Source organism: Xiphias gladius, chromosome 7, assembly GCF_016859285.1.
Source record: "Xiphias gladius isolate SHS-SW01 ecotype Sanya breed wild chromosome 7, ASM1685928v1, whole genome shotgun sequence".
Taxonomy (NCBI): domain Eukaryota; kingdom Metazoa; phylum Chordata; class Actinopteri; order Istiophoriformes; family Xiphiidae; genus Xiphias; species Xiphias gladius.
Window position 1 is genome coordinate 4,805,501 of NC_053406.1, and position 16,516 is coordinate 4,822,016.

The 16,516-nt window shown below is 39.5% G+C and overlaps 1 protein-coding gene across 1 annotated transcript in view; it reads left to right on the top strand.

Moving 5' to 3' along the window:
- clcn2c (chloride channel 2c) overlaps positions 1 to 16,516 on the top strand; it is a 168,355-nt gene that overhangs the window by 72,630 nt on the left and 79,209 nt on the right. Inside the window, exon 3 of the mRNA XM_040131541.1 lies at positions 14,184 to 14,315. Within this exon, the coding sequence (XP_039987475.1) occupies positions 14,184 to 14,315 (132 nt within the window). The remainder of the gene's footprint in view (positions 1 to 14,183; positions 14,316 to 16,516) is intronic.

Here is a 16,516-nt window from a genome sequence, read left to right on the forward strand (position 1 = left end):
CTCCATTAATGTCCTTCCTGTAGCTCAGATCAGACCTGCACCATGTTCAAGAGGAATTTGGAGGAATTTTCTTCCTCCAGAATTGCTTCAGCTCAGCCATATTCTCAGGGTTTGGTTGTGAATGGCTCTCTTGAGCACATTACACAGCACCTCTATTGGGTTAAGGTCTAAGCTCTGACTGGATCGCTCCAAAAGGCAGATTTTCTTTGCTTAAATTCATTCGGTAGCAGATTTACTTCAGTGTTCAGGGCCATTGCATCACCCAAATTTTACTGAGCTTCAGATGGTGGACAGCCACCCTGACATTATCCTGGAATTTGTTTTATCCTTGAGGATGGTGAGCTGTCCAGGTCCAGAGGCAGCAAAGCAGTCCCAAATCATGATGCTCCCACCACTGTACTTGACCGTTTAGGTGATGTTTTCATGCAGTGACTTTTTTACAGTATACATAGTGCTGTGCATTCTTTCCAAGCAATTAAACCTTAGTTTCATCAGTCCACCAAACAATTTCCCAGTACCGTTATTGAGTGTCAAGGTGCTCTTTGGCAAGCTCCAGGCACGCAGTGATGTTATTTTTTTGGAGAGCAGCGGCTTCCTCTGTGGTGTCCTACCATGGACACCATGCTCCATTCAGCCATGCACGATTATTTGCATATGGTAGACTAATGAACAGAGATGTTAATAAGCTCAAGTGATTCCTTTAATCCTTCAGCTGTTGCTCTGGGTTTCTCTTTTGCCTCAACGAGCAACGTGCGTTGTGCCTTTGAAGTCATTTTACCTGGGCCACCACTTCTAGGGAGGGTAGCCACAGAACTAAATTGTCTACATTTATAGACAATTTGTCTGACCGGGGACTGATGAATATCTAAACTCTTTGAGATTAGTTTGTTACCCTTTCCAGCTTTAAGCAAATAAACAATTTTTGATTGTAAGTCTTCTGAGATCCCTCTTTTTTGTGAGGCATGATTCACATCAGCAGATGCTTCTTGTGAAGTGTTCTTTATAAGTCAACATACCTCTAACCCAACTCTAAAGGGTTCACTTTCTTTTTTTGCCACGGTTTGTGGAGTTGAGTAAAGATGAACCACAATGTGTGTATTCATTGTAATGATGGAATGTGTCACCCAGTGTAATACTGAGGCTCATTCGTGTGTTTTTAATAGTTTCTGGACAACAATGGAGCTGTATGGCACAGAGGAACGACATCAGGCTTTGGATACACAAACAATCCTTGTTTTGGGGGTTTAATGGGACAATATTTTCAGTTATTCTTTAATGTCAATTGAAGCTTATCAGTGTCTCCATCAGGTAAAGCATATTTTACCCCCACTGTACTGCTATTCCTCTCTTGTCATGAATACATTTCACTGTCCAATGCAAATAGTCTCTCCTAAAATGTATTTTAGTGCAGGATTTCCAGATAGACTGATAAATCGAAAAGACAATGGACACGTTTTCAGTTGATTCTAATCATTGAACTGGTCATAAAAATGACAATAGCCATTGTCCCAGTGCTGTTTGAGACCTTCTCACTTTGACAGGAACATTTGTAAAAAGAAAAACTAGATGCTGTTCTCATAAAAGGTATATAGGCATAAAAAATAATCTTCAATGTTGAAAATTGGCACTAAATGTCAACTATCAGAAGCTTTAGCTTAACATATAGTGGTACAGCATCAGTCCTGCATGGTCACAACAGCCACTGCTCTCAATTATTACCTTTTTTTTTTACTTCACTTTTGGACCATTATTTATTCATATCAAACCACTGGTTACTGGAGAAGAGGTTGCCATGACAGCAAAGTTTGGGGTCACCTTCCAAGACACCAGGATGTCAGCGTGCAGTTGGCTGGCTCTGTTGCTTCCAAAGCTCTGATAAGACAGAGGGGAGGAGTGACTTCATGGAGAGAGAGAAAAAAATAAATCCAGTCACCCAAGACCCTGATGCATTCATTAAAGATAATGTTAGGTTCATGGTATTGATCTGTGGGTGTGTGTGTGTTGGTTGAAGATGAAAAGCACTATTGATCAAAGAGTTTAAAGTTCGAGGAAAGAGTTCAGTGCTCAGGCTAGGAGTTAAAAGATGAGATAGAGTAGTGAAACTCCTCCAGACAATTAACCAGTGACAGAAAATGTCTATTATATGCTGAGACACTGTATTATAAGGCGCCTAGCCTTCACTCACATGCTGATGCAAGTATTTCTTGCTGAAGTAATATTTGAGTTTTGTATTTAAATAAGAATGGGAACATATTGAGAAGGTGATGACAAAAGAGAACCAGGATTGTCTTGCCAACCCACTATATTGTATGTGTGTGCGCGTCTGTGTGCGCGTGTGCGCGTGCGTGCGTGCATGTGTGTGCGTGCGTGTCTACGTGTGTGTGTGCGCGTGTGCGTGTGTGTATGTGCGTGTACTTGTATGGCTATACATTGTGATGACCAGTTTGAGATTTAAACTATTGGCGTGAGGATATTTTGGCCAGGGCTGTTTGAGGGTTAAGACTTGGTTTTAGGGTTCAGGTCAGAATTAAGTTTAGGTTAGGGTCAGGGTAAAGGGCTAGGGAATTCATAATGTCAATGAGTGTCCTCACAAAAATAGAAGTACAAACGTTTGTGGTTTGGCTCCAAGTTCGAGTTGACACTGTTTTTAATGTAGCTAAATAGTATACACCATTCATTGGTGGAATGAATGGGTGTACATAAAATGAAAAATAAAAGGAAAAACCGACCTAACTGTCTAACACTGTATCAATATTAACCTTAAATAACAGGTTTTACACACGCCTATTCCATTATTTTGTATGTAATGAGTTGTAACAGTGTTGCACCAATTTCTGCTGTGTGCAGAGCCGAGCGAGGCTGTGCCTAATGTTCATATTTGTTTAACTTGACCAGAGGTTGCACTGACCTTTGTAAGTGCAGCCAGTGGCTGGAGGCTATGGCTTGTGCTGAGATTAAAGATGGAAGACGATATTAAAAAGGAGTCCTTCTAAATGAAACCAAACTGAAAACATTTGCCTGGGAAAATATTAGCCTTCAGATTTATTTACAAGGTTTGTTACAAAAAAAGCTTTTTGAGTCTGTTTTATGTTCTTACTACTGTTGATAATAATTTATGTTAATGATAATGTTCTGTTTGCAAATAGTTAGAAACAAATGATTTCTAAACAAGTTAGCTCCCTTAGATTCCTACCAGGAATACTGCATGGAGCACAGCAGCAGACGCAGCAAAGACCCTTATTTACTGCTGTAATGTGAATACTTGTTATCGTGTCGCTCCAAAATTTCCCTTTGCTGTTCAGTTGGGTTGAAAACTAACGCCACATCATAGGATGTTCATTATGTTTCTCCACTAATCCTTTAATTTGTCAGTAAGTATCAGAATACGAAATACACAGGTAAGATAAGATAAACATAAAAAACATCTCTGTTCTCTACAGTTGGCATCTGCATCTGATGACATAACATGAGCATGTAGAAACCCTTGTGTTTACGAGGCAGCCTGAACATTGCAGTGCAACTCACAGTGATATATCATCACAAACCATTTCTAAACCATCCCTTCCATGTTTGTGTAACAATCTATCCAATGCAGGTGCAAGCAGAGGGTGGCATCAATGAAAAAATGCACTGTATCCACCTTGAGACTTACGTCTTGAACACCACTAGATACAGACTTTTTCTTGGGGAGGCCTACCTATGCACCCAAGGACTACGCTCACACACAGTAGATCAGCTTCAGGTGGATGCAGCATTACGAGAAAATACTCTCTGGCTCATACCAGGAGGATATTGATGTACATGCACAGACGCACTAGCAACCTATTTGGTAGCCTACCGAAAGCTTTGGTGCATAACAACAGCAACTTAGAACTTCAGGTGACAATACACATATTTCTGACACTGACCACGATGATCTTTGACCTACTGTATAAAGTATATCTGCAAAAGATTGGATATAACACAGTTGTAATCACAAATTACCATGCAAGTTTTAGCACAATAAACTGAACCGGATGCACAAAACGTGTTGTGGTAATTGAGGCAACCATAGTCACCAGAAACTGCCCGCATAAACTCAACTCCATGATGATAATCTAAAGTCAAAGATGTCAAAACACACAAAGCAGTGAGGCATCAATGTGAAGACAAAAAAAAAAAACATTAAATGAAGACCTGAGAAACATAATCTGACCCTCAAACTGAGGTTTTAGTGTTAGGTGTTCAACAGATTAACGTTCCTGTTCACCAAGAGTTCTGACTCAGAAAAGTGGCCTCCTTTGATTCTTGGAAATAGCAATGCAACATTTATAACAAGCCCAATTGATGATATTTGATGACAGTTCTCTTCTTTACTCTGCACTGCTTTTAAATTCAGAAAAATGTCCCAGTTGAGTGTGTGGGTTTTAGTGTTACTGCCTTAAGAAAAGTTGAACATAAATCACACACTCTTCGGAAGCGATTAAAGAGGGATGGCGAGGCTATTTTTGCATAATAGCTTTGTTTGTGTGTGTGTGTGTGTGTGTGTGTGTGTGTGTGTGTGTGTGTGTGTGTGTGTGTGTGTGTGTGTGTGTGTGCGCAGATACACCATTACACCTCATTAAGCAGACATTGTACTGCAGCCATAAGAGAGGTGTCACAACCATCGTTACTCGACGAGCGAACGGAGTGATTGAATGCGAGATGAGGCACTTTGCCTACTCGGCCGGGACCACCGTTACAGCACATTTACATAAACATCACCACCTTTTACATCGCATTAGCATAGAGAAAACATCAACATGAAGAAAAGAGCAGAGGAGGGATGGATAGATAGATTAATGAATGGATGAATGGGGAGGAAGGGAGGGGAGAGCAGGAAGGAGAAGCTACAGTTAGAGCGTGCTGAGGGAATGGAGATGGTCATATTAAGTATGAGAGGAAACATTTACAGATGCATTGTTGCTTTTATTACTCCAGCAACGTTTCTTTTCTGTCTTAAGGGGCCAATTTGTCTTGTTAGTTTTTGCCCTTTTCCTGTTCAGCTTTACGCCATTCTCTCCTGCACTGCCTTTTTCTTTCCTCCTTTTCTGCCACTGCACACCAGACCAGATCCACATATAACTTCTCTCATCTCTTTGTAACCCAGCACCCAGTCAGACCCGTATTTATGAAGTTTTTTTTTTTTTTCCATTTAAGTTTTTGAATTTTGGACCGAAATCCATTAATTTCAATGAAATTGGCAGTAATCACTGGACTTCACTAAGGGTGAGGTAAACCCACGCTGCGCTTTCGTGTACTGTAGGTTTCAGCTTTTGGTAAACTTAAACCTGCTAATTTGTACGGTTGACCAGTTGCAAACCATCTTGAAAGTGTTGAACTCTGAGGCAGTTGAGTTAGAGAGTCTAAAACAGAGAAAGTTATCATAAATTGTGTCAGACAAACTACTTTTAATGTAACCTTGCACTGGCCAAAGTGGAAGTATTTTTTTCCACTTGTCCACTACGGTTGCTTGCTTGGCAAGGTATTGTGGTGTTTTACTCGCTGTGTGTTGCCACATTAGCTCATAAATTATTGCTGTAAGTAGTCAGCAAGCTCCCAGTCCCTTATCGTGCAAAAGTACGTAGATTAATTTGACCACTTTGTGAGACTTTCTGGTCTGACCAGGCACTTGGTAGACCGATTTATCTCTTCACACTGGACTTGGCCTACCCTTAAAATTCAGGTATTGGCGCATGCATCAGTTGTTAATTTAAAATATGACAGAGGTTACCGCCGGACCACAATGAGGCAATAGATGTATTTTTGTGACTTTATATCAGAAACTGACAAGGAAAATAATTTCACTTTGATATGTGACAACCTGATTTAAACAGGGACTTACCAAACAACATGAGAAATGATGATCTGACGTTTTCATTTACACTAAATTGTAGATTACTCATTTTTCTTTGACTTTTTCTAAATGGTCAGTATGCTATGGTAATAAATTTCAAATTTCTTTCCAATTGCACCAAAAGTAAAATACAACAATAGTGAATCTTCTCTCCTCTGGTTTACTATTTAAACAATGAACAACTGGCCCATTGAGACAAATGCTGCTAAATCTCTTTTGAATGTAACCTGGCACATATTAATTCCTTCAAAGTAACTAAATCTCAAGTCCTCAGCAAACAACTGCTGCCTGATACACTAGCTCAACATAAATTTGATCAAAATAATAGTTCAAATATTTAAAAAAAACCAATAACTGCTACACTGATTTGGTTAATTTCATACTAAACATCGCTACGTTGTTAAGTTGCATTGATTCTACTTATGCTACAACTTAACTCAATTGACCAGATCAAAACATTGTTGCACACAGTGATGTTTCATCTATGTGCAGCTTTTAGCTACTATGGTAGTAGAAATTACTACTAAGTTGTGACAGAAAGTAAGAATCCTATCACTTGTAAACTAGTCAAAGCCCAAACTAGTCTGGAAAAAAAAACATCGATATTGGCATAAAAGATTCTGCCCAGGTCAGCACCTTAACATGTTACATGTTTCGGCTCCAAGCAGCCATGTCGTGCCAGTGGGAATTCCCGTGTCAAGTGAACGCATAATGACTTTCATTCTTCGGATAAAGGTGACTGTTAAGCACCATAGAATTAATGTCAATGTCATCATAAGTATACAGACAACGCACTCTCCGTGTAGATATGGGTGAAAAAATCTCTGGCTCTGTTATTAATGTCTCCAATATTTCTAACAATTCTGTAGGCGACATTTCATAAGGTACGACTTTACTTACTTTGTAAATTTTATATCATAATAACCCTGCAGTGTAGTTTACTTTTATGGTACAACATTTTTATAAAAGTTATAATTAAAAATCCCACATATTCTCAAACAAAGCTATTCTTGTTGTACACAGCTGGTGCAACAGCCTGCTGATAACTTAGCTGATGCAATGGTGACCCAGGAGATGGCTGGCACTGTTTGGCACCCGGTCTCTAGACTTTGCTGCTGAGTGTAATATTCTGACAGACAGCTTACTAGGCAAAAACCAAAGGAGTTATTAAAACAAGTAATAAGTATTTATGGAATGAAAGTAATTGAGGGAAAATTTAAAAGATATTGATACATCAGCTTTGATTCAAGATTTGTAACATCCACCTAAAAAAAAAACCCATCACTTATCCCTTTCTTCTGTTCTGTGCATTTACTGTCTATGTACTCGGCTGTACATACTGTATCTTTATCTTTCAGAGTTGCTGTTTAAAAAGCAGAAGAGGCTAATGGTCAGTTTTGCCTATCTTCTGTATATTAATTCTAATCTAATTAAGCTGGTTGTCTTAAGCACAGCCAGGCATTTCTAATTGAATCTCTCTCTTACGCATGAAGCTACATAATGAATGTGGGGGCACATACACATTAAAACGAGCATAGGCCTCATTGGCATTACTGTGCAAAATTGAGGCATTAATGGTAGGTTCTCTTACCCTTTGCATATACAGTATAGCTGTCACCTTGCATAATAAATGAGGGGTGATTTAAATAATTGGGTTTTATGTGGTAGCAGTAGCATAGAATCTGCACCTGTAGTGATTTTCCTCTTAGAGGTGCATGTGTGTGCGTGTGTGTGCGTGTTTGTGCGTGTGCGCGTGTGTGTGTGTGTGTGTGTGTGTGTGTGTGTGTGTCTGTGTGTGTGTTCACTCTGCCTACCTCCGTCTCATTTTCAGCATAATTACAGTGGGGAGAGATCGATATATTGGTTTTTGGCTTGCTTTTTCTGATCTCATCTGTTAACATGTTGGTTTGTTAGTTGCACCTATCCCTGAGATGATGTATAAAATGCAGTTTGATTAATTACACATTTCATGTACAAATGATTCGTATTGTCAGTGAGAAGCCCTTATCTGACTGTGACATGTCAAAATGTGTGGAAAAGTACACAGGCATATAAATGTAAATGAGTATACACCGATCAGCCATAATATTGAAACCTTTTACCACTTTTATTGTTGTGGCTGATGGGTGTATACTTTACAGTTGTGAGACTACTTTGGACATTTCAAAAATAATGGCCTGGTTTGGCTGCCATCAGTTAGCACATTACAGTATACCACTAAAAAGCCTAGATCCACTTTGTGCCTGACATGTATTACTATTACATATGATTCACAAAGACAAGCATCTGATTTTTCGGAGAAGAAATAATCCCAGAAGGTCAAATTAACAACACTTACCACTGTTCTCAAGGTATTTCCAGGGCCCTCAAAACCATTTTAATGAAAAAAATACTCAGTCAGCTGCATAAAAACAAATCTTAAACTCTTGTCTCAAATTGTGACTGTATTTTGTAATCCAGGAAATTATGAATCCTAATCTATATTGGAAGGAAATGTCAATATATACCAATATGACTGATAATGCATTAAATAAATTAATTGAAAATTTGTTCTGGTATTGTTAGATTTTTTTATGAACTTTTTCATTTGTATATACACAATTAACTAAAGAACACAAATTATGTAATTTGAGTCATAGATCAGTCATTTGAAAGCATGAACTAGTAATTCTGGAGAACACACTGTCCAGGCTTTGTACATTTTCTATAACCCACGTCAGAAACATGAGATCAAGAGGAAACGCTGAACATTTAAAGGAGCACTGCTCCAATTTTACACATCAGGTTCAATTTACTCGTCATGGGGAGTATTGGTCAGACTGTGAAAACAGTTGTATAATGTCGTCCGTGGCTCTGGCTTTTTAAAGTCTTTAAAAAATAACTCTGATGTTGTCATGGTGATGACATCAAGGTTATCATGGCTTGGGCTAAAAACTGGTGGTGTGAAGTTTGAAAGACACAGGTGTTAATCAGGCAGGCAAGGTTCTATTGAAAGATACTTTCAAGTTGCATTATGGGAAGTGTAGGTTCCAATCTTAGGTTACTAGAGATTAACCCGAGATTAAAAGGCAGGATACCTCTGCCTCTGATGAATCAATCTGGACCATTCTTTCTTATATATGTTTTTCTTAAAGAGGAGCGCACCAGCAGCAGGCATTCTGGACCTTTGTTGTCATGGTAACAAAACAAAAAAAATGCAGTTAACGTTGTGGAACAGTCATGGTTTAGTTAGGCTCAGGCACTAAAACTACTTGGTTAGGTCAAGGAAAAGATTGTGGTTTGGGTTAAAATAAGTGCTTCATTAAGGTTGGGGGACCTTCGTTATCATGGTTACAATAATAAACGTGGTTAAGGTTGGGGAATGATCATGGATAAAAGAACCAATTTTGAGTATCAGTTTCAGATGAGAAACAAACAATGATATCTTGTGTGACAGTCCTGTTATTTGTCGACACATCCATCAACCTAATGTGGACTTTGTCTGTCTATGAACAACGTCACACTATTTCCCCCTTTACTTCCGTCATAATTACTATGGCCACTAGAGGGCGCCTAACAATAAAATTATCTATGAGTTGTAATAAGCTGACTGCACGGATGACCAATGGGGTCATTTTTTACAGGAGGACAGTCTTCTCTTACAAGTACCCCAACATTACAAAGAGTGCAACACTAGATTTGCCGCAATGCCCTTTTTCAATTTTTACAGGCATTAAATATCTGATATCTGTAGTTTGAGTCCAAAAACAGTCTTCAAAAACATATTGCCCGAACCAAACTAAGCAGAAGCATATACAGTATGTGTGCACACACATGCAGTGTCTTAATGCCAGGCCAAGGAGCTAGATGCACTGTGTAACCAAGGCAACCTAAATTAGCCCTAGCAGGTATGTGGGCATTATGTCTATTGCTGAGGAGAGAGTGAGCAAGCAGGCAACCAAGAATGAAAAGAATAGATAGAAAGAGAGAGAGGGGAGTGCAAAGAAAGAAGCAAGTGTGGAAAGGAGGAGTCTGGGGTAGCAGATAAGGCCTGAGAGGGAGAGGAGGAGATGAGAGGTAAAGTCAGAGGTTGAATATGATTAGTAAAAGGCAGAAGAAGAAAAAGGAGGATAGAGGCAGCGAGGGACGATGGGATCAGCGAGGGGAGGGGTGGATGGGGAGAGTGGTGCAGAGGGTGAGTCAGAAGGCAGTGAGAGTGATTGGGAACTAGCATGCTGCTTATTGCATGCCATGAAGAATAAAGTCAGCAACCAGTCTGCTTGGTCTGCGTGTCTCTGTGTGTGTGTGTGTGTGTGTGTGTGTGTGTGTGTGTGTGTGTGTGTGTGTGCGTGTGCCTGTGTGTGTGTGTGTGTGCGTGCGCACTGCAGAAAAAGCTATTAAGCAATACCAGCACAGACAGGGCTAACTAAATTAGATCTCCAAAAAGACAAGATTACACTTGCTGCTAGACACACACAATCACACACACACTCCATGTTTAGAAGTACAAAGAGATCATACTTGCGTACACACACATGATCTCAGACACAAACACACACTAACATTCATATACATTGACTAGCGTCTGGATGACATAAGGGGTCGAAGAACCCAACGCAGCCCAGGGGTGAGATGACGCACAGGCACACACACGCGCGTTCAAGTAGTTACATCTAAATATACACATGTACAAGGCCTGTCTCTCAGAATTGACACATAACTGTAATAACTTAATTGTGTTTGTGAATTTGTTTGTCACAGCTTTTGCTGGCATGTGTGTGTTAGACAGCTCCTGAAGGTGTTGATTGGGGAATGTGGGCATGAAAGTGTGTTGGCACGTAAGTGTGTATCTGCATTTTTCTTTCCATCCCTGCAGCATTTATCATTCACTTCTTGCCCTCTCTCTCGCTTTCTGTCCCTTTGTGTCTCTTTCTGCCTTCCCCCGTCTCTCAGTCAAACAGAGGTGTCAGTCTTGCCTCCGCTTTGATGTATGTATAATGTATTTGTTTTTATGTTTTAGTGATGGCTTTTTGGTCCCATTCTAGTCACTTACTCATTAAAATATGCAAACATAAACATAATCCACAAGTCGCTGGTAAATCTTTGGTTTTGGTACACCATGCTAATACTTGGCTCCTCTTCAAATTCAAAGATATAGGGCATCTTAGAACAGGTTTATTATTTTCTCATGTAACTTACTAAAACAGAAATGAATACCAGGCACATGCGTCATGTGTTACAGAACCAGATGCATTTTTAAAAATATAGAGGATTGTGCGGCCTTGACAAAGGTATGTGCTCTACCACCTTTGGTTGTCCATGTTTAGTTAAGTGTTTGAATAACTGTTCATCTATTTATGTCTTTAAATAGAGGAGAAACAAAAACAAGAAAATAACGTCTCTAGGACACATTTACCATACTAAGATACAAACACTGGATTCAGTACACACCAGTAGAACAGCTGGTATCAATATATGTTATATGTACATTTTTATTTGCACATTGTGTTGCATGCCAGAGAGCAAACCAAGAAGGGCCTTGTAGATAAAAATGAACCAACAGCTGAGCTGACCTACCTTTTGGCTTTGAAGAGAGAAAATGTCCAGCTGGAGCGAAGAGTAAGTGGAGGGATGTTTGCTTGGTGAAGAAGGATGCCAAAGAGGATAGTGAGCCCTCCTCGATTCCCCAAAAACAACGGATGAAGGCCTAAAGATTAGTAAGAGGTTTCCAGAATAGCAGGTGTAAACAGAAAGCCCCGTTTTTGCTATCTTGGGCCCCTCTCACAGTGGACAAAAAACCCACTAATATCCGGCTTTTGTCCTCAGTGGGAAAGGGTACAATTAACATTCATTCCGGGGTCAAATGACTATGCAGTATTCACAGGTATTTATCAGCTCCAGCTCCGACAGTGATGGAAACATGAAACCCGGGGGGACATGCTCATTTTCGCCCCTTTTGCGACATAAATACGAAATGCGACATTATTTTTCACAGTTTTTGGGCCATCTCAGCCACAAATTCCATCCGTCTCTGTTAAAGCAGCGCTCGAACATCGTTCAGCATTGAGTATGAAAGGACTGAAGTAAAAGATATTAAAAAGTAACCACCATAACATAGTCACTGGCCTCTATGCTGCTTTCTAGTGTCTACTAACCCTGTTTTCTGGTGCTTTTGTGACGTCAAACGTGACACATCAAAAAAACTGGGAGCGATTAAAAGGGAAACCGGAAAACGGAAACAAAAGAGTGTATGTGTGTGTTGTTAGTGTCATTAGTGTGAGGGGTACCCCACTGCTCCCAAGAACCAATTCCCCGCAGAGGAGAAAATGGAAATGAGGACAGGCCTGGAGGAGGGTGGGAGAGGAGGAGAGAAAAAATTTGGTGTGAAATAGCGGCATTATGAGTTATGTTGTATGTGTGCACAGCGTAATGAGTCACCATCAAACTAATGTTTTGTATCAGCAATTACCCATAATTAGTAACTCTGTATGCATGTCTTGCACCAAGTGTTAGAGTATATTAGCCATGAATCTGAGTTTCCTGTTCCTTGCAGGTAAGTATAGCAGATCTAAATGTGCTTCATGTACTGTTTGTGTGTGTGTGTGTGTGTGTGTGTGTGTGTGTGTGTGTGTGTGTGTGTGTGTGTGTGTGTGTGTGTGTGTGTGTGTGTGTGTGTGTGTGTGTGTGTGTGTGTTTTTTTTTTTGTGTTTTGTGTTTTGCTTTGTAGTGCCTATATTTGCCCGGACTTTTGTGCTGTGCATTTAATATAGTTTGAGTGCAGTAGATCAGTATAGTCCATTTTGTCTTCAGCCTGTTGCTCCATTACGTTGTAGGTAATATTAACTGAAAGTAACGACACAATCTGTCAGTTTCTGTCATAACGTCGTTTTTTGTCGTAACCTCTGTTGGACATAGTTTGCACTGGTTTCTGAGGTCGTATTGCTTTATAGCATTTGGCTTCTACAGCACAGTTCGCTAACTTTCCATCCAAGCTTTAATCAGAAAAGAATTTATTTTTTCTTTAAGTACTAAAATGACATGACAATGACTTTAAACTCTTTGTTAATGCAAGGAGAAAAGTGATAAATAACAATGCAAAGGCATTTCCTTAATAAATAGACTACCAGTAATCTTTAAAGGGCCAGTTCACCAAAATTGGAAAAACCTTAGTTTGTCACTTCTCACACCTCTAGGAGTTTCTAGCTGTGTTTTAGTGACATTGTGCATAGTTAATAGAAATTTGTTTGTGATGCCCACAGCCTAGAGAATATGTATTGGGAAAAAAAAAAGAAAAAAATAGCACCACATGTCTCCAGTAACATTGTTGTAATTACTCTAAATAATCCACAAACCTCACTGTCATCAGTTTACCATGAACTATGTTGAATAAATAGTCTCGATGAAAACTTTTGATAAAAGGATTTTGTTTGTTTGTAATTTTTGTCAATTAAAGTTTAAGCAAAATTTCTGAAACCATAGCCTTTCCAAAAATTAAATATTAAAAAATTTGTGCTGCTCCTCCCATACCAATCTGTCATGATTGCATGGTACATTGCCCATTACAGTAACACTTTATTTTATAGGTCTTATAGATTGCATATATGAAAAATAAAGTTTCCAATAATAAATTAATTAAGAAGGAATATTCCCTTGTGTTCATATGGTGCAGTCCTTTCAATCAAATTCCTCCGTTAAATCAGCGAATCCTTTCCCATTTGCAACCATTAGCTGACTGTCATAAAATCATCACAACTAAACTCAAATGACAGTCTCAGAACTTTGTCTGTTTTCTCTGCAATTAGTATCAAAAATAAATCTTTCCAGGAACCCTCCAAAAATTATTAGGAAATTACTGATCCATAAAACCAAATGACTCAAATTGCCAGCTTCCTACATTTTCTTTGATTTCAGGCTGTATGGGTGTTGTCTATGTGTGTGCATTTAAAATTGATCTGTTTATTCATCCATCTATCCATCATGTGTCAGGCGCCACAGATTAAATTTGGGTGAAATTATAGATTTCACCATTTTCAAAATTGCATTGACTCACCGGTATAGGGGGCTGCTGCTACTACTCATCAAAACAAAGTAATTCAGTATTGAGGATTTAATGGATTATTGGGTAGACAACATGTTTACTGTTGTTCAATTTCAAAAGCTGTTGGATGGAAACACAGCTACTATTATTTGCCCGTGTTGCCCAAACTGACTCATAGAATAACTATTGTTTACCTTTTCGGAAGCTCAGCGCCAATACCTGGGTAATGTAGTTTCAGTGTGTGTTTTTGTAGTCCTAACATGTTATGTTGTCATCCTGCCATCCTTATAGTCTGCACGGTTCGCTGTCAGAAGTTCCTGATCTCACGGGTAGGGGAGGACTGGATCTTCCTCATCCTGCTGGGACTCCTCATGGCCCTGGTCAGCTGGGTGGTGGACTTCTGCATTGCCATCTGCCTACAAGGTGAGGCATGGGGGGGGGCTGGATTTGTACCTACAGTACAGGCTGAGGCATGGAGAGTGCATACAGCATATAGTTTATCCAAAATTTGCATTATAAAATGGAAAACAATTGAGGGACAATTCAATTACAAAAAATAAATAAATGTGGAGCAGAGTGAATGAGGAGTGATGAGGAGGGAATCAAGTAGTTAGTTGTTTTTTCCCATATACTAAAATATACTAACTTTGGCAGGCTCATGAATGAGTATGTATTATTGTATGATAAATAAATCTAGAACGATGGTGAATTCAGAGCTTTGGGTCAGGAACAATTTTGTTTTGATGCAAACAGACTTAAGAGTCCTTGTGGTTCCAAGGCCAAATCAGATCCTGCAGGGTGCCCTGCAGAAGGGCATCAGATTATGCCAAAGTGTTCAAACAAAGTCTTTTAACCATGTGTTGGGCTGTTGACCCTTCAGCTATGAATTTAATCTTGTCTAATTTGCTTGCTAGTCTAGTTCTATACAAATCTATCAAAGCTTTGTTTTTGACTCTAGGCGTCCATTACATTAAGAAGGGCACAGCTCTCACAGGTTTATTTTATTTAGATGGAGAACAATATGAGCTGTCCAACTTTTAAAAAATGTTTAAACTTTGTTTACTGAGTTTTATCAAGGCATCTACAGAACGTTGCAATTAAATGGGACATTTTTGAATGATCTGGACCCACAGGAGCTTATAAATAGAGAAAAATCACACTGAGGATTGAGCCTTGGGGACAACCATTGGAAATTATTGTGGAAGAAAAGAATGTGTTGCCTGTGGTGACTGAAAAGCTTCTTAAACACACAATATGTAACTTTCTTCCGCTAGGGGTCTCTCATTCAAAAGAGTAACAAAAGACGGAGTTTGGTGATATTGTGAATAAGCGTGGGATCAAGGGAGTTGTTCACCACCATTGCCGTCATTGTAGTCAGCTTCTCCCGGTTAGGATTCCTTCAGTGCTAATTCTACAGGAGGTTTTTACTGGGAGGCAAATTGTCGACAGAGGTGTCCTCCTCTCCAAAACAAACAGACCAGGTGATTAAAACTGGTAAAAAAATAAAAAATAAAAAAAACTGAATAAAGCGGTTACACATTAAAAATCATCTCAGAGGGGCTGCAAGCTGAGCTGGCGTTAATGATTGCTCAGCTTGTTTCTCTGGTAACTTAAGATCCAGACGTCCAGGAGGTTTTTACCGGGAGCTGAATTATGCACAGGGGTCTCTTCTCCAAAACAAACCGACCTGGTGATTAAATCAGGTAAAAACACTGAATAAAGCAGTTTCACATTAAAAATCAGTGTTTCTCCGACGCTGTTCATCAGACACAGGACATCTCGGAGGGGCTCTGAGACAAGCTGCTGCTAACGTTTGCTCAGCTTGTTTCTCTGATATCTTAAGATCCAGACATCCAATGACTAAAATATATATTTAAAAAAGACCAAGATTTTAAAAGTGTATCATAAAAATGTGGCTTAAAACTGGAAAAAATATCACTTTTGACCACATCTTGCAGACAACCACAATGCTGACGCATAAGCAAAGGAAATATGACGCCATCGACAGGCGACCAAATGAAATGGACAATTAACCTCGATTAACATTACAGATTTCACTAAGTTTGAAAATTGCTGAAACATAATGGATAATGTAAGTACACAACTCAACAAAATATATAACAAAGGTCTAGTCGTTTTTAGACATTTTAATGTCTAAGGGGAAGAAGGAGTGAACAGTAACAGGCAGTAAGAAGGATTGGAGAAGTGAGAGATAAAGGAGGGAATACTGGAAGCAGAGGTGGAGGGATGGAGGGCAGAAAAAGGGATTCAGGGTGGATCAAAGGATGGCAGGAGGGATGGATGGAAGGCCTCTTATAGCATCAATCATCTACCTGCGATGGTAGGAGGGAGGAGATGATGTGAAGGAGGGATTTATTAATAATTCAGCTCTAAATTCCAGGAAATGGAAGATGGACTTAAAGCGATTGAAGGAAGTTGTGAGAGCTGAACTGAAACCTGACAGGACCGGCTCTAATTCAGATGGATTCATTCAGGCTGTTTATGTGCGTGTGTTGTGCTGCGCTGTTAAGGAGCAGCTAACCTAGTCTTGTCAGTTTCGGTTATGTTGCACAGTTCTTGTAATTGGATACACAACATGACTAGCCACCTGTCCTTAGGAGACA